Raw genomic sequence first — 17,766 nt, 5'->3', positions numbered from 1 at the left:
TGCATCATGGGGAGGGGAACGATGCGCATGGCCGTGGGTGTGGGCTCTGCTGGTGCCACTCACCAGCGACTCCACCGCAGGAGACCAACGCCCTGACCACTGGCGGGCCCCACTACAACGTGAGCGAGGACGGCACCTTGGTCATCGCCCGGCCGTCCCCCCGGGATGCAGGGGCCTACGTCTGCACGGCCACCAACAGCGTGGGCTTCTCCAGCCAGGAGATGCGGCTGTCCGTCAACAGTGAGTGAAGGCTGCCCCGTCCTGGGGGTGGGGCTCGGCAGGCATGGAGTCAGGACGGGGACACTCTGACCGCACAGCATCTTCCCTGTGCCCTGATCAACCCCGCCCTACACTCCCCCCACGGGAACGCTCCAGCCAAAGCCGCCCTCTCGGAGCACTGTCCCTAGCAGGGAGGACGTGCTCTGAGAGCGGCTCCCACTCGCGTAGAAGTGAAATCGTGGGGTAGTTGTCTTCCTCCGTCTCGGCCTTGGTAGCCAGTGTGGGGAAGCCTCGGAAAGACACACAGCCCTACGCTGGGCCCCGGCCCCCACCTGGGCACCCCCTGCCAGCCTCTCCTCCGGGTGCTTTGTGCCCAGACCCTCTGACTTCCTTTCAATCCCTCCAATGGGCCATCGTGCCTCAGGGCCTTTGCACGTGCGGTTCCTTCTGTTTAGAATGCCCTCCCCCACCTCTTGGCCCAGCCGACTTCTCCCATCCGTAGATCTCAGTTCTCCCCGACCCCTCGGGCTGAGTCACATCACCTTGCTGTGGAGGGTGGACTAGACCCTGCACAATGCCCGTCACGGCTGTGAGCGAATACTGTGCATGAGCCGTTGGGCACGGTGCTGCCTGTGGCCCTGGGCGCTGTGAGGACCGGGCGGGGCCTGGCCTGGCTGCTGTTCCCAGCGGGCACCGCAGAGCCGGGCCCTCAGCAGCTGCCTGGCCGCGTGAGCAGGTGCACGGCCAGTCTTCCGTCGTTTGCTCTCGGAGCCAGTATCTTCATGTTGCAAACACTTTTTTGCAAGCGGGGGTTTCTCTCAGAGTCATGATGTACAGGGAACTCCATGCAGGCTCCCTGGGCCTCCACATCCCCAGCTGGCTGGCTGGTGTAGTTACGGGTGCTCGGACAGGTCCTGGGTGCCTTCCGTGTATGAGCACATGGCTGGAAATGTGGGGCGGGGGGCATAAAGAAGGAGGGGTTCAGGGTAATCTGCCATCAGGAGCCTCCGCTTCCTATGAGAGCCAGGTGATGGGCACAGGTAGTGTCACCCCCCGATGGGGTTGGAGGAGGCAGAGGGAGACTGGGTGTCACCTGGTGTCTGATGTCCTGGGAGGAAGTGGGATGAGCGTGGGGGACAAGGTGGAGAGGGAAGAGGTGGGGGACAGGACCTGCCCTAATGCTCCCGGGGAAGGAGGAGCAGATGAAGAGAAGCTGGAGGAACGTAGATGCTGGAACGGGGGCAACGTGTCCGTGTCATCCCAGCAGAACAAGCTTCCAGAGGGAGGGTGGTGGTGGAGAGATTGTGGGGAGGGACTGGGGAAACCGTCGGGTCCAAGCCCACCCCCAAATGGGCACTCCCCCGTGATGACCATCCCCCGCACCTCCGGGGAGGCAGTGCCACCTCAGCTTCCTGGGGGAGCTGTCCTGGTCCCCTCGGGGCCTCGTCCCGTGGCCCCCTGACCTGCTCCCAGTTTCTGCCTGTTTTCCCCCAACAGCCAAGCCCCGGATCCACGGGAACGTCTCACATGATTCCGACGAGCCTCTGAGAGTCACAGCCAAGGCCGGAGACGAGGTGACCCTGGACTGCGAGGCCCATGGCTCCCCACCCCCACTGGTCGCCTGGACCAAGGACTCCCAGCCTGTGCCAGCCGTCCCTGACAGGTAACCCCAGTGCATGGGCAGGGGAAGGGCTTGGGGTTTAGGGGAAACCTGGCCTCAGGTGGCCAGTGGCCAGTGGCCGGTCGTGTGAGGACCCTGTGGATGCTCCAGGGGGTGTGTGTTCGCTTCTGCACGCAGCGCTTCGGTCCCGGGGCCCCTGAAGCCTCTCCGAGGACCTCCAGAGGGTCCGTGACGCCCAGGGCGAGACCCCTCGGAAATAGCAGGCGCCCAGCGTTTCACACCCGGCTGCTGGGAGCTGCCCGCAGACTCTCCTGTGATCGGCACAGTAGCCCCCACCCCCCGTGACCTGAGCTGAACTGAGGCTTCTCCCTAACTGTCAGGTGTCCTGGGAGCGAGAGGAGGCCGGCTTGGGTGTCCTTCAAAGCCAGGCTGCACGCCCCCAGGCCGGGGTGTGGGGGTGGTGGTTCCAGACAAGAGAGCCTCAACACTCCTGGGGCCCTTGACCCTCGGAGGTGGGGGGGGGGGGGGCGGCTGCAGCTCAGGCCGGTGACATCAGCCCTGGCAAGGCCTTTGAGAAGTTCCAGACTAAGGTCTGTGCCGCCCCCACCCCTCTGACACCCACATGTGGATCTCGATCTCAGAACATCTGTTTGCTGAGCCCTTCCAAACCTCCAGCTTGTAGGCAGCCGGGGTCCTGTGCCTGGGCTGGGTCCCCCCACCCCATGCCCTGTGGGTGTCTCTGCAACTCCAGGTGGTGTGTGGTGGTGAGGGTGGGCGGGGGGGGGGGGCGTGGGGTGGCCAGCTCTCCCCGGAGAACCTGGTCCTAGCCCCTTGGCCAGAGAGCCTGGTCCCAGCCCCTTGGCTGGGCGGTGGCCGGCGGCCAGGTGCTTGTGAATTTACGACTTGTTGCTGACACGGGAAACCGCAATTCCCACGTGCTCACCCCTCCTGCTGTGATGTGCGACGGATCAGCCGGGAGCCGTAAATCGCTTTTGCAATCGGAGTTCTGCTCTGTTCCTTCTCCCCTGCCCTCTCCACTTCTCGCCGGCTTCCAGCTTTCTCTGGAGATTTATGAGATCCGGGAGAGGATCTACTCGAGGAGGAGCACAGGCCTGGGGCGGGGCAGGGCGGGGTGAGGAGCGCAGACCCTGGAGCCCACCAGACTTGAGCGCCGATCCCAGCGGGCCCGTCCAAGTCGTGTGGCCGCGGGTCTCCATCTGCAGCGTGGACGCGGTTTAAACGATGCTCGCGCGGCGTGGTGATGGATGTGCGATGCTTAGTCCGCCCTGAGCGCCTGCGCGCCGCTCCCCCTGACAGTTGCCTGCTGCTGTTCACAACCCGAAGCATCCCTTGGGGCTTTTAAAAGAGGTCACAGCTGTGATCCCGTTTCATTCTCCTCCCTTTTGTTAAGTACGAAAGCTTTATGGAGATGTAACTCACATGCTGTACAAGTCTAGTCCTGCTGCATTCGGAGCTGTGCCGTCATCATCGCCATCAATTTAGGCCGCTTCCAGCTTCCCTCACGCCCCCTGAGCCCCCGTCCTCGCTGGCAGCCACTTCCCCCTCCCTGTCCCAGCCCCTGGCAGCACCAGCCTGCTTTCTGCCTTAGGATTGACCTATCCTGGACGTTCCGTGTCCATGGAATCCTGCCGTGTGTGTGGCTTTTAGCGGCTGGCTCCTCTCTCAGCAGCCTGCTTTTCGGCTCCTGCGTGTTGTGGCGTGGGTCAGAGCTCCTTTCCTCTCCGTGGCTGAGTAATACTCCGCGGTGCGGCCTGGCCACCGGGCGTCGATCCGTGCACCGTTGGGGGGGCACTTGGGTTTCCACTTATTGGTGACTGCGGACGACCTCCCGACTTCGGATGGCATTGAAGCTGGATGTGAACTTCACTCGCAGGCGCCGGGTCCTGTGGTTCCTGAGCCCCCGTGTTCCATTCCTGTGGAACATCCAGCACGCGGACAGCTTCCCCACACAGAGCCCAGCTCAGTCTTCTCACAGACACGCAGCCATTCACCCAGAAACTGGAGATTTAAAAACCGCACGGAAACACACCGAGGGGGGGCGGGGTGACTGCGGTGGGTGGGGGACAGGCTTGCTGTCTGCCTGCTCTTCCTCCTTTTCCTTCTCTCTTTTTTAAAAATATATTCTTAGTGATTTTAGAGAGGAACAGAGAAGGAGAGAGAGAGAGAAACATCGATGATAGAGAACCATTGATCAGCTGCCTCCTGCACGCTGCACACTGGGGATCCCACACTGGGTATCGAGCCCACCACCCGGGCCTGTGCCCTGACTGGGAATTGAACTGTGACCTCCTGGTTCATAGGTCGATGCTCAACCCCTGAGCCACGCCGGCCGGGCAAGCCTTTCCCTTCTCTGAGGGCGCCCCAAGGCTCAGCTTCAAAGCTGCCGACGCCCTCAGCCACCTGCCTGTGGGCACGCCCTTTCCCGTGTGTTCACGTGCAGGCTTTTGGGTAACTAAACGTGTGCGTCTTCCATCTGCCTCATCGTCGACAACTGCTCTCCGTTTACCCATTTTCTTGATTCCTCCCGGCCCGCGTCACTTGCTTGTCTTTTAAAGGACAAAATAACACTCCGGGCGTTTGTCTCTCCCTGTTGCTAAGCTGTTCTCTGGGGCACGCGCGTGGCTCGCTGTTGGCGCTAAGAAGCGGGGCCGTTGGAACATCCTCACACAAATGCTCCTCTATCTCCTGGTCACTTCCTTGGGGGACAGTCCCGAGAGCAGGCGGCGAGCCCAGGGCTGGGGGTGGTCAGTGAGGACCTCTGACCCTGCGGACAGCCGTGTGCAAACAGCCCGTGCAAGCTGCGAGTTCACAGTTGAAGGTGGCAGGATTTCCTGAGCAACTCCTGTGCCCAGGGCTGTGCCGAAACCACGCCGCGGAGGACACGGGCCCGGCTGTGCGAGGTCAGGGCCAGAGACCTGGGTTCCTCCCCCAGCCTCGCCCCGGCTCGCTGGGTGAACTTGGCCCTCGGTCTTCCCGTCTGAGAAATGAAAGGGCTGGACCGGCAACAGTGGCCAGAGAGCATCTTGCGGCTCTGGTCCCCTGGTCCACCCGGGAATGCCGGGGCGAGGCGGGGTTTCTAGGCAACAGTGTTTGTTTGTGGCTCTGATGTGTAGCCGGGACAGCTGCTAGCTCTCCTGGCCCGGCTCACACTCCCGGGGGCAGCCGGCCAGGGTCCCATACTGGGCCAGATCCAGCCACATCACGGGGGAGCGGAGGGGGCAGCCGGCAAGGGCGGGTGTTCAACACGCCCAACCCCTCACTGGCCCAGTTACCCCCCGGCACCGAGGTGGGGGTTGCAGCTGGGGTTCTAGGGACCCTGGAAAAAAAGCCATCCCCTCACCGGCACGGCATGGACTGCCCGGGGCCCCTCGTGGGGTGCTCACCTTGGTGGGTCCTCACAGCTCAGGCTGCTGCCCGACCTGGTGGCCCTGAGGTCTTGGTCTTGTCAGCCTATGACCAGCAGCTCTCTTTCTGGAAAAGTGCAGTGAATTAAGCTTCCAAGCTGACCCGTTAGGTCACCGCAGTGGCTGGCCGGGTGGTAGCAGAGAGTGGGGCGCGTCCCGGGTCTGCCCTGACCAGCTGGTGGCCGTGGAGGCCTCTGCAAAGCGGGCTGATGGCACAGGACCCGCCTGCGTGCAGGGGTGGCTGGTGGGAGCTTCACGTGAGAATGTCCATGGGGGACGCTCAGCTGTGCGGGGCCACACAGGACCACCCCATAGGCGGCAGCCACCGTGAGCATGGCTTGGTGTAGGTTTCTGGGGCTCGCGGGATGGCGCCTTCTCCCGCTCTCTCGTAAGTTGTCATGTGGTGGGTCTCGGGCCCCTCCGCCTGGATCCCCAGCTGCTTTTTCCACTCGGGGCTTCCTCAGAAAGGCCTGGGATGCAGGGAGGCCCCAGCAAGGAGATGAGGGTCCAGCGGCCTTTGGCGGGTGAAGGCTCGGCTGCCTGGTGCAGGTGGGTAGGCCCTTGCCCTGTGCAGGCTTAGGCCCCGCTCTGGTCCCAGCAGACGGGTATGTGGGGGTGTCTGTGAGGAGGGCTGTGCATCCGCAGCCACTGACCCTCCTTCTGGAAGGGTCTGTGCTCTCGGGGTGATGGGTCCTTTAGAAACAGGGACAGTGGTACCAACAGCATGGGACCCAGCAGGAGGGACTGGGTGCAGACACGCACCTGACTGAGGAGGGAGCACTTCCTCAATCCGCAGCAGCCGGCCCACCTGGACCCCCTCTTTGTCCAGCGAATGGATGGATGGATGGGTGGATGGGTGGATGGGTGGATGGATGGGTGGATGGGTGGGTGGATGGGTGGATGGGTGGGTGGGTGGGTGGGTGGATGGATCGATGGGTGGGTGGGTGGGTGGATGGGTGGGTGGGTGGATGGGTGGATGGGTGGATGGGTGGATGGGTGGGTGGGTGGATGGGTGGATGGGTGGATGGGTGGGTGGATGGATGGGTGGATGGGTGGATGGGTGGGTGGGTGGATGGGTGGGTGGATGGGTGGGTGGGTGGATGGATGGGTGGGTGGATGGATGGATGGATGGATGGATGGATGGATGGATGGATGAATGGATGGGTGGGTGGATGGGTGGATGGGTGGATGGGTGGATGGGTGGATGGGTGGATGGGTGGATGGGTGGGTGGGTGGATGGGTGGATGGGTGGATGGGTGGATGGGTGGGTGGATGGATGGATGGGTGGGTGGATGGATGGGTGGGTGGATGGGTGGATGGGTGGATGAGCAATTGGCTGAACTGGGCTCCACGCAGCTCAGCGCCAGGCAGTGTAACCTGCCTGGACTCAGCAGGGAGGGCTCCATGGAAGAGCCGGAGCCGGTGCTGCCTGGAAGGGGTCTGGAGGGCAGGAGAGGGTCCTTGGGCGGCAGGGAACAGTGTGAGCGAAGGTGGGAAGGGGAGCGTGTGTGTGGACTGCTCGGATTTGCCGCCAAATATTCCTTGAGCACCTTCTGTGGGTCAGGACTTGTGCTAAGGGCTGGGACACGGCAGGAACTGGGCACGCCTGGCCTCCCCCGCACCGAGCCGTCTGACAGTGATGGGATCACAGGTGCGGTAAGGGCCGTAAGGGCTCCAGGAGCGTCAGCCGGGAGCAGGGCACTGCCTGGGCGGCAGGGTGGCTTGCCTGAGCACTGAGGACGAGAGGGGCCTGGCAGGTGACGGGCGGGATCGCAGTGGAGGTGTGTGCTGGGAGCGAGGTGCGGCCTGGGACCGCCTGCTCTGGGCACTCGCTCTCAGGGGCCCTTTGGTCTCTCTGGGCAGGTAGGTCCCCTTGGAGCTCGCAGGGCCAGGGGGACCCAGCGGGGTAGTGGGTCCCTCTCAGGTCCACATCCCCCGTCTGCGTGGCTGTGGGAACCTGGACGCTGACAGCCAGCGAAGGCTCGAGCCCGATGGATGTCATAAACAGGAAATTCCCCGGGAATCTGGGCGCCACACGGAGCCATCTGGACACTCACGCCACCAGGACGGAGCAGCTGCCGCTAATTACACCACACGCACACCACAGCAGCGTGCTCCCCACGGCTCTCCACTCCCGCCCCCCCGCCCCCCGGCGGCTGAGCCCACCCCTGGGCTGCAGCCCCCAAACCTGCCGAGTTTCTGGGAACGTGGAGGGAGAGCTGGGTCACAAGCCAGCTGGTGAGGGCTGCGATGGGGGAAAGGGCAGGCAGCTGTGGGAGTCCACAGGATGCACCTACCAGCCTTGGGCATCAAGGCGGCCATCCCGGAGGAGGTGACGTCTAAGTATTGAGGTGTGAGCAGGTGTGGTCCGGGTGAACAGGAGGTGGAGGAGTGTCCCAGGCAGGGAGGCAGCATGTGCAAAGGAGTGGAGGTGGGAAGGGCCTGTTCCCCCTGAGGAAGAGCATGGTCCAGTGCCGCACGGGGAGGCCGGGCGGGGTTGGGGGACTGGCCTGTGGGTCCGTACAAGCCCTGCGACTGTGCTTGGGTTTTGTCCAGCAAGCAGTGGGCAACCCCAGGGGACGGGGGTTAAAGTGAAGCGCGACGTGGCCAGACGGGCACTGAAAGCGGGCACAGGCTCTGTGGGGCTGGCCTCAGCTTGTCCATCTGGGAAATGGGTTCTCACTTGTTCCGGTTCTTCCTTTGTGCCGCAGGGAGCAGCATTCTCTTTCTAGGAAGTGACCTGGGGCTGCTCCCAGGAAAGACAAGTTGTTTACATTTCTGGAAGTTTCTTTCGTTCTTGTGTGTGTGTGTGTGTGTGTGTGTGTTTTCCAGGCGCTCCCACTTCCTGTCCCTTTAAGGGCTTGGTGAGGGAGGAAGCAAGGGGTTCTGTGGTCTTTCGAGCCCCAGAAGGAACTTCTGAGATAAAGGAGTCCAGAGCTGCCCCTTTGAATAGGAAGTCCTTGGGGTTCAGAGATGTCGACCGCCCTGCCTGAGGGTGCACAGCGTGTCTTTAGCAAACACTGGGCCTCAGACACAGAACTCTGTCTCCCAGCCCAGACCTCTTTGCATGGACCCGCGCTGGCCCTGCTTTGCCGGCTGAGGTTTGCTGTGAAGTCCTGGAGGAAGCCGCATCCCTGCCCCGAGGGTGATGGGGTGTGCCTTTCAGCCTCCAACTGATTCGGCCTTTGCTGGGGGATGTCAACATTAATCTGCTTAGAAAAGAGAAAATGAGATGAGAAAAGCCAAGCGGGAGAGTGGCGCCTCGCAGGGGAGACGTTGGCCTGTCACTGGGACAAATCCGTCCCGTGTGCCTTTGCCCTCCACGTTGGACCTCTCAGGGCTGCCCAGCTTATGGGGACGGGCAAGGCCCAGGCAGGGTGGGTGGGGCTCTTACTGACAGCAGGGAGGGCCGTTCATTGAGCACGTACTCTGTCCCGGGCACCGTGGGCTCGGCAGGCATCATGTCACTGGGCGCTCACCCTCTCCTGTGACTCCCGATGCGGACGCCGAGGCTCAGGGAGAAGCAGTCCTTGGCCCACGGTCAGCCTGTGAGAGGCAGAGGGTGGCTCATGCCGGGACCACTTGCCATCACAGCCCGGCTCCCGTCTGCTCTGCCGGCCGCTTCTCAGGATGGGGCACTCACTTCCTTGTGTGCCTGGTCCCCTGACACCTGTCTCAGAGCCACCTGGGCTCATGTTTCCCAGATAGCTAGGAGATTCTTTTTAAAAATATTTTTTTAATTGATTTCAGAGAGGAAGGGAGAGGGACAGAGAGATAGAAACATCAATGATGAGAGAGAAACATCAGTTGGCTGCCTCCTTCAGTGCCCCTACTGGGGGTCGAGCCCACATGACCTCCTCCTGGTTCATAGTTTAGTAGCCAACCACTGAACCACAGCGCCAGGCACAGCGAGGAGATTCGGGTGAGAAGCCCTGTCCTACAGGTGTGAGTGATGAGGTCTCCACCTGCGAGAGCTGACGGTGTTCAGGTCTGTGGCCTGGGAGTCCTCCTGTGTTTGGGGGACACCAGACGGCTCTGTGTTTGGGGGACACCAGACGGCTCTGTGCGTGGGGTACACCAGACGGCTCCGTGCGTGGAGGACACCAGACGGCTCCGTGCGTGGGGGACACCAGACGGCTCCGCGCGTGGGGGACACCAGACGGCTCCGCGCGTGGGGGACACCAGACGGCTCCGCGCGTGGGGGACACCAGACGGCTCCGCGCGTGGGGGACACCAGACGGCTCCGCGCGTGGGGGACACCAGACGGCTCCGCGCGTGGGGGACACCAGACGGCTCCGCGCGTGGGGGACACCAGACGGCTCCGCGCGTGGGGGACACCAGACGGCTCCGTGCGTGGGGGACACCAGACGGCTCGGTGCAGAGAGCTCTGGTGGAGAAAGAGCAAGAGGAGGGAAGAAGGGAGGGAAAGGAAGAAGGAGGGAAAGAAAAATATGTAAGTGTTTAAACGCCCGCCCAAAGGGGAATAAATTAAGCAACGGAGGCGTGATCACACAAGGGAATACTATATAACAGTGAACAGTGAGTGGGTGAGCCCTACAAACGCGCGCACACACACACACACACACACACACACACACACACACGATGCCATTATGTGTTTTAAACGATACGAAACTGCACCGTGGATTGTTTCTGGACGCACTGTTGTCACCATGGAAACAGCTGACCTTTGTGGAGTCCTATTCTGTTCCAGGCGCTGGGCTGTGAATTAGGTCATTCGTTGTCTGGACAAGTCTGTGTGGGATATGAACACTGCTGCTGTCTCTTTTCCAAAAGGAGACAACTGAGGCACCGAGAGGTTAGGTGACCTGCCCGACCCCACAGAGCGAGCCCTGGCAGGAGAGGGTGGCCCGGTCCAGTCCCGGGAATCTCGAGACCACCACCCAACGGACCATGTACAGTGTCCTCGGAGGACTTGCCCAAGTGCCGGCTGGGTGCCCCGGACACACCGGAGGAGGGGGTGGCCGGACGGGGCTATTGCCTCGCTTTACGGATGGGGAGACGGGCTCAGCAGGGCAAAGCTAGCAGCCCAAGGCCGTCCAGAGAGTGAGCTGCAGCGGCAGCGGCCTGTGGGACAAGCGCACGCCCCGCACTCCGCTTGCAGCTGCCTGGGAGGTGGGGGTGACTGTCACCCCCATTTTGCAGGGGAGAAAACTGGGAAGTGGGAGTGGGGACCAGAAATGTCGGGCTCTAGAGCCCAGCTGTAGCCTGGTGAGCACACGCTGGGGCGTTGGCCCGTGGCGTCCCCACCCCCTTGCTGGCCACTTGCATTCGGGGCCAGCCGGGGCCAGTGGCCACAGCTGCCCTCTCTGTTCATGGGGGCAGGGGCCGCGAGGAGCCAGCACACATGGGTGGTGACATCATGTCTGCAGGGGCCCCTGGGGTCCAGCCCAGCTGCACGAGCCTGGCTGGGGGTCCCGGATCCCTGTGGGATGGGACTAGGCGGCTTCAGCAAGGGGGGCGGGATGGGGGAAGGCAGAGACGGGGCCTCCAGCTTCCTCCTAAGAACCCAACACAGCGCCCGGCAGTAGAACCCTGCAGGGCACCCGGCACTTCGCCACAGAGGCCTCCGGGCCGGCAGATTCTCCTCCAAAGCCGTGGGAAGGGCCTCCAAATGCAGCCCCATCCCCCCACCCCTCGCCCCCACTCGGGGAAGGGTCGAGGGATGGCACGTGTGTGTGTGAGAGGAGGGGGAGTCAGTGGGAGTCCAGCGGCGAGCCGGTGCCGGGCCCGGGTTCGAGCCAACGCAGGGTCGGTTCCCCAGCCCCAGTCCCTCTTAGCTGCCCATTTTACAGATGAGGAAATGGAGGCTCCAAGAGGTAAAGGGCCTTTCTTCATCCGGCTAGGAAAGGTTCAGAGTTTGCACTTGAACCCAAGCTGGCAGACTCCTAATTCCGTGCTCTGTTTCACCGGGTGGGTGAGACCTGGCCTTGGCTGGCGGCTCAGGGAAGTGGAGGTGGGCGGGGGAGCAGGGAAGGTGGGTGCTGGGACGCTTTCCTCCGCAGGCTTCCTGGGGCGGGGGCTGGTGTGAGTTGGGTCTGGAGGCCCGAGGTCGGCTGGGGTCTCACCGGTGCCCTCGCTCCTGCAGGCATCGCCTTCTCCCGTCGGGCTCCCTGCGTCTGGCCCAGGCCCAGGTCGGGGACAGCGGTCTGTACCAGTGCAGAGCCAGTAACCCCGCAGGGTCTGCTGCGCGGCACTACGTCCTCGGGGTGCAAGGTAGGCCCGGCTGGTGGCTCCGGTCATGCCCACTGTTCTGCTCCCGCTGAGGGTGTGGGTGACTGCAGGCGGGAGTGGCTTACCTGCCCCTGGGAAGGCCCACGGGAGAGGGAGGGTGGGGTCGCCCCTGAAAACACTCCTGGGAAGGAGGTGAGCCCCTGCAGCCCTGAGCTCAGGGCAGGAGGGATGGAGATGAGCGATGGGAGTGACCCGCCAGGACAGGCCGGGACGAGCCGCTGTTCCGATCCCGGGCAGCTGTGCTGAGGGGCACGGAGGCTCCGGCCCAGCCGTGCAGGGTCCTGTGGCTGCGAGGACAGAGCTGGGATCTGAACCTTCCCCTTTGTGTGTGCTGCCTCCCAACCTTGCCGTCCACCCAGAGTCAGTCCCTCTGCCCCCGGCCTCAGTTTCCCCATCCTGCACTATTATGCAGGGTGTGTCCCCCAAAAGGTATACATACTTTGAATGATTATTCATTCCAGTGGGTTAGATCTGAAAACAAAGAGGCATCAGTTGAGCTCTCTGCTGCTAAGTGTGTATACATTTTGGGGGGGGCACCCCGAATTTCCCAGCTGTTGGTTTTCGAATGATGTTGGCTGCACTTGGGTCTGGGGTGGGGCTGAGGGAGGGGTGGGGGTCGGGGGAGTGAGGAGCGGGGATCGTTGAAGAGGGGGTGGGGAGGGTAGAAGGGGTTGGGGGAGTCCTCTCCATGGATCTGGCCTCTGTGACTCCCCACCCAGGGCCCCCGCCTTGAGCCCCCCTCCCCATGTCCCTGTCAGTCCCCCCTCAGGTGCAGCCAGGCCCGCGGGTCCTGAAGGTCCTGGCGGGTGAAGCTGTGGACCTGAACTGTGTGGCTGAGGGCACCCCGGAGCCCAGGCTGAACTGGTCCAAGGATGGGGAGGCCCTGCGGGGCGGGGGGCCCGAGGGCTCCGTCCATTTTGCAGCCATCCGACCTTCTGACGCCGGCATGTACCGCTGCGAGGCCGCCAACAGCGCCGGGGTGGACGCCTGGGAGCTGGAGCTCAGGGTGCTGGGTGAGTCCCTGACCCCCACATCTCCCCGCTCCCCACCTTCCCAACCGCAGCCTGGCCTTCCGAGGTGCTTGTCTGCTCCCCTGGGCTCAGGGCCTGCCGGCCCCTCCTTCCTCCCTCCCCAGGCCCCAGAGCCGTTGTCAGCCCCGTGGGAACTCTGTCCGCTGGGGAAGTGCTTGACAGGCAGGGCCTGGGCCCCAGTCAGCCCCCTCCACTTACCAGCTGGACAGCTGTAGGCCAGTCATTGACACTCTCTGACCCTCAGTTTTCTCACCTGTAAAAGGGGTTTGATAACATGTGAGGGGTCAGCGAGGGACTGTGTGCAGCGCCCCTGGTGCGTGGAAAGATCTGGGCCGGCGGCGCTCCATTCCCTCTGCTGTGGATTTAAAACAAACCCGGAAAGCGCAGCCGGAGGGGAAGCCCAGCCTCTCCAGCCCTCGGGGCCCTGCGTGGCCCTGGTGGCTTCTCCGTGGGCCCCCCTGTGGGGGGCCAGCCAGCACCACGGCCCTGACTCACTCCCCCTGAGGCTGGGGGCTGCCGCACAGGGCTCGCACCCCCTTATGTCCGGCCAGGGCTCTGGAGGGGGGCGCCCTCCCCAGTGGCCCTGGACCAAGCTTTGGGCCAGGGGAGTGAGTGTGGCCACATCACCTCCCACCAGAGCCGCCGCACTGGGGAGCCGACGAGACCCGCGGGCTGCTGGAGAGAGTGGCAGGAGAGAACGCCAGCCTGCTGTGCCCGGCCAGAGGTGAGGCTGGGGCAGGTGGGCCTGCTGGGCGGGGCTTCCCTCCCGCTCCAGCGCCCTGGGTCACACCCTGTGGGCAGTGCCAGGGGTGATGGTGGGCATGGCATCCTCACTTCTAGCCGGGGCCATGCCAATAGGATGGGATTGGCTTTCGCTCGTTTTAATGAGGGGAGTCCAGGCCTAGAGGGGGGATGGTCACAGGCAAGATCGCCCAGCCAGAAGGTGCTCACAAGGTGGGCGTGGTGTGACCCCAGCCCCAGGGCCCCGTTAAGCCCCGGCCCCTCTGCACCCGGGATTGTAACAGCTGGGCCTGAGGAAGCCCAAGGTCCTGGTGGGTCGGGGCTCAGTGGCCCGCCTCTCCCAGGCCCCAGACCTCCTACCAGAGGATGGACTCACAGCCCTGAGCAAACCAGCCCCCCGAGGCCCCTCTGGGGCGGAAGCTGTGTGGGAGGTGACAGCCAGCTCTGTGGCCACCTGCCCGCGTTAACCATCCCGGCTGTGAGCTGGGGCAGTGGACCCCTCCCTCCTGAGCCTCGGCTTCCTCGTCTGTAGAGTGGGGCCAGCCAGCCCCTCCACGCAGGGCTGCTGCTGGGAGGGCCCGGGAGGCAGCCTGAGTTTCAGGTCCCGGCACCGTGCCTGGCACAGAGAGGGGCCCAAGGGAAAGTGTGGAGTAAAGGAATGGGGGTGAAGGGAGGCTTTACCCTGCCGCGCGGGCAGATCCGCGCCCGCCGAGTTGCTTCTCTTGGCTGTGGGCTCTTCTGGGACCCGTGAGAGGACACACTGTGGGCCCTGTGCATGGATGGCGCTCTCAGGAAGGCTGGGGTCGGGGTGTCCCCGGGGCAAGTGGCAGTTTACTGAAGCCTGGCGGGAGCCGGGGCTGGTTCTGGTCTCAGCTGTGCTTCCTCGAACCACACGGGCCAGGGAAGTCTCTGGACCACGACTGAGGGGGAGGCCGGTGGGAGGCAGGCACCCGGTGGGGTCCTGTCTGCACAGCTGCCCACCTGCAGGGACCCAGTGGCCCTGCCCTTGACCATGGCGCCACCTCGTGTCGGTCTCTGGTAATAGCAAGCAGCCGCTCTGCGCTCTCTCGAGGTGGGTCCCACCCAGCCACCCAGCCCGCTTCCTGTGCTTGGTGCCTCCCGCTGCCCACAGTGGGGGTGGGGGGGGAGGGGGGGTCCTGGCCTCTGGGCTGGACCTCAGCCGCATCAGCACAGCGGGAAGCCCCTCTGGTAAACACTGCTGGGCCTGGCCGGCACCGCCCCCCTGGCTGCCTTCCTTTCGTGTGGGCGGCTGCCTGGTGGGCAGTGTTGGGCTCCGGCATCACCAGCCGCGTGACTGGGCTGGAGGGCTCAGAGGCTAAGGGAACCTTGGTCCCTGCGGTGGGTGGCACCTTCGCCGCCTCCTTGGGTGGATGGGGATGCTGGCCCCTGTAAAGGGGGAGCGGGGAGGTGGGGGGCAGCTCCGAGTGCCCTGGCGTCTTCGCCCCGCAGTGCAGTCTGTGTTAGAGCTCTGGCAGGGTAGACTTTCTGTTTTATTTTTGCTTTAAAGCTCCAGTTTGGGCACTTCCTCCCCGCCCTCCCCTCCCCCCTCGAACCTCCCTGCCGCCAGCTAGGAGGGCTGCCTTTCTGTGCGCCCAGTGGATCCTCTAGCCTCCGTACGGCTGGAATAAAAAATAAAAATAAGTGTCTTAATTAATGGAGGGAAAGTTCCAGGGTTCAGAGCCCAGTGTCCCTCCAGGCAACAGCTCCGAAGTCCCGATCCTCGGGGGAGCAGGGGGAGTGGGGGGTGGGGGCGCTGTCAGAGAAGCTGAAGGTGCTGAGGGGGGTGTGGGGTGTGGTGTGTGGTGTGTGGAGTGGCATGTGTTATGCTGCGTATGTTCGTGCACATGACCCCACAGTAGGGGAGCAGGCCCCGAGCAGTGGGACCCTCTGACAGGAAACCGCAGAGACCCCACGAGGAAACAGACCCCGGGTGGGGTTAGCCCGCCCAAAGGTGTGCAGGGGGCGGCTGTGGCCCCCCTCTGCCTCACAGGCAGCAGGCAGGGTCCCTCACGTTCGGGGGAGCTGCCCGTGCAGAGTGGAGGGGGGCAGGGGTGCTCCTGACAGGTGACACCGAGGGCGCCTGGAATGTGTCACAGCTTGATCCTGCCCCCACGCCCCGCCCACCCCAATGGGGTGGCCCACCCCTCCCTCCGATGGCCCTTCCTCTGAGAGTGAGGGAGACCCAGGGGGTGTGTCTGCCCGGGCCCCCGCTGCCAGGCAGCTGGCAGGTGAAGTGCAGCTGTTGATGGTGATCAGTGTCAGCAGTGATGGCGAGCCCCGTGACCAGTGGTGGCGGAGGAGGATTGGGGGGACCGAGGTGCCCGGGATGCTGACCTGTGAGTTTGGGGGAGCGGCCCCGATAGGCTCCCCCTCCTCCACAGCACCTACTGTGTGCCCGGCACCGGGTTGGCCGCTGGGGGAGCAGCAGGGAACAAAGCAAAGGCCCGGCCCATGTCGGGGAGACAGGCAATAGAGAAAAAACCTAAGCCAGTGGACCGATGTCCCTGAGAACGTGGAGGTGATGGCAAAGCGGGAACCGCAGGGCAGGGCAGGGTGCGTTCCAGGCGAGGCGGGGCGCTGAGGGGGACCAGGGGCTCTCAGCCATGGAGACCGTGGCCTTGCAGCTTTGGGTGGGGAGGGTAGCGGCGTGTGGAGGGGGAGAGGCCGGCGCTCATGCCGCGGATTCCCTGCCCCCGGCCAGGGACACCCACGCCGCAGGTCACGTGGCGGAAGCGCCCGTCCTCGGAGCCCCTGCGCAGCCGGCCGGGCCTGGCGCTGCTGGACGGAGGCGCCCTGTTCCTGGCCTCGGTCTCTCCCAGCGACGGCGGAGACTACGAGTGCCAGGCCACCAACGAGGCGGGCTCCGCGTCCCGGAGAGCCAAGCTGGTGGTCCTCGGTGAGCATGGCCCCCGCGCGGGGCAGCTGGCACCCACCTCCGCGGGGACAGAGCTCACCGCAGGTGCCTGGGGGTGGGGGGCGCTTGAGGGCGAGGGGAGAGCGGGAGAGCGGCAGGGGCACCCCTTCCCCCAAGAGACCCCCACACCGGAGTGTGAGGGGGCGAGCCCCGAGCTCCATCAGTGGCTGTGGATGGTCTAGTGGGTGACTTCATTTACGGTGAGCACCACGGGCCACCCCACTGAGACCTGCTAAAGGGGACCGAGGCTCACCCCCCCCACCCAGGTGCTGTGTGCAGAGGATAGGGGCCCTTGCCCTCCACGTGCCCATCCTGGAGGGGTGGGGGGCAGTTTTAATGGCTCCTCATGGGCCGCCTTCGGCCCCCCTGTGACCAGCACCCCAGCTCGCCCTGTGAGGACTTGCCTGGAAGTTGGTCACAAAGACACACCCAGGAGACTCCGACTGGGGGCGCTCGCAGGTGACCATGACGATGGGTTGAGTGTAGAGCTGGATGGGTCAGGCCTCCGGCATCTTGCAAAGCTGAGTGTCCGAGAGGGGCGCCCCTGGCTGGGCACGGCCGGGGACCCCAGACTCTGGGGCTGCCGGCCAGGCAGCTGCGGCTCCGGGGAGGGAGGCTCCTCTACCTCTCCTTGTGCCCAGTGCCCCCCAGCATCCGGGAAGACGGACGCAGGGCCAACGTGTCAGGCATGGCCGGGCAGTCCCTGACGCTGGAGTGTGACGCCAGCGGCTTCCCAGCCCCTGAGATCGCGTGGTTCAAGGACGGGCAGCTGGTGGGTGTCCCCGGGGCGGCCAGGTGAGGGTGGGGTTGTGCCAAGTCATGGCAGGGAGATGTGACAGGTTTCTTTAGGGATGCCCTGGGGCTCAGGGCAGGGGAGGACTGAGGTCTCACAGGGAAGCCTGGAGGGCTGCATGGTGGCGAGGGCACGGCACCCTTCTAGGAGTTAGAAGCCCCAGGTTCCTGTTACCAACCAGCTCTGTGGACCTTAGTTCCCTTATTGCTAATGACGGGGTACCAGACCCCGTCACCGGCTCCCTCTGACCTCTCTGCCCAGATCCCCGAGGGGGGCAGCCACCGCCTCCTGAGCGAGGCCCGGGCCCTCCACCTCCCCAGGATCCAGGCGGGCGATTCTGGCCTCTACTCCTGCCGGGCGGAGAACCAGGCGGGCACCGCGCAGCGGGACTTCGAGCTTCTCGTGCTCAGTGAGTGAGGCCGGAGCCCACGGCACCCAGTGTGTCTGGCCGCAGCCCCTCCCCTTTGAGGCGGGCGGGGGGTGGGGATGGGAAAGGGGACGCTGTGTGTGCTGAGAGCAGGGGCACAGAGGGGCCCACACCAGGCCCAGCTCCTCACAGCTCTCGGCGGACATTCGACAGTCACATGATTAGCCAAGCAGCCGCTGTTGTCACGTGAGGAGTGCAGGCTGTGCGGGGAGCACAGTGTGGGGCCCGGTCCAGCCGGGGCTTTGGGGGAGCCTCCCAGGCAGGACGTGGAAGGGAAGGGCGCACCAGGAGGGGGACCTGCATGGCAAGGGCCTGCGGT

At 64.2% G+C, this 17,766-nt stretch overlaps 1 protein-coding gene across 1 annotated transcript in view; it reads left to right on the top strand.

Moving 5' to 3' along the window:
* The window catches only part of HMCN2 (hemicentin 2), a gene marked incomplete at its 5' end in the record, with an annotated part of 136,677 nt that overhangs the window by 51,312 nt on the left and 67,599 nt on the right, over window positions 1-17,766 (top strand). The window contains 8 exons of the mRNA XM_079791237.1: window positions 81-240; window positions 1,717-1,882; window positions 11,375-11,502; window positions 12,279-12,533; window positions 13,189-13,275; window positions 16,015-16,209; window positions 16,869-16,999; window positions 17,282-17,429. Coding sequence (XP_079647363.1) covers window positions 81-240; window positions 1,717-1,882; window positions 11,375-11,502; window positions 12,279-12,533; window positions 13,189-13,275; window positions 16,015-16,209; window positions 16,869-16,999; window positions 17,282-17,429 — 1,270 coding nt within the window. The remainder of the gene's footprint in view (window positions 1-80; window positions 241-1,716; window positions 1,883-11,374; window positions 11,503-12,278; window positions 12,534-13,188; window positions 13,276-16,014; window positions 16,210-16,868; window positions 17,000-17,281; window positions 17,430-17,766) is intronic.

The sequence above is a fragment of the Cnephaeus nilssonii genome (assembly GCF_951640355.1).
Source record: "Cnephaeus nilssonii genome assembly, chromosome: 14".
Classification (NCBI taxonomy): Eukaryota; Metazoa; Chordata; class Mammalia; order Chiroptera; family Vespertilionidae; genus Cnephaeus; species Cnephaeus nilssonii.
The sequence above is the reverse complement of the archived record's forward strand: the minus strand, read 5'-3'. Positions and strand labels throughout refer to the sequence as shown.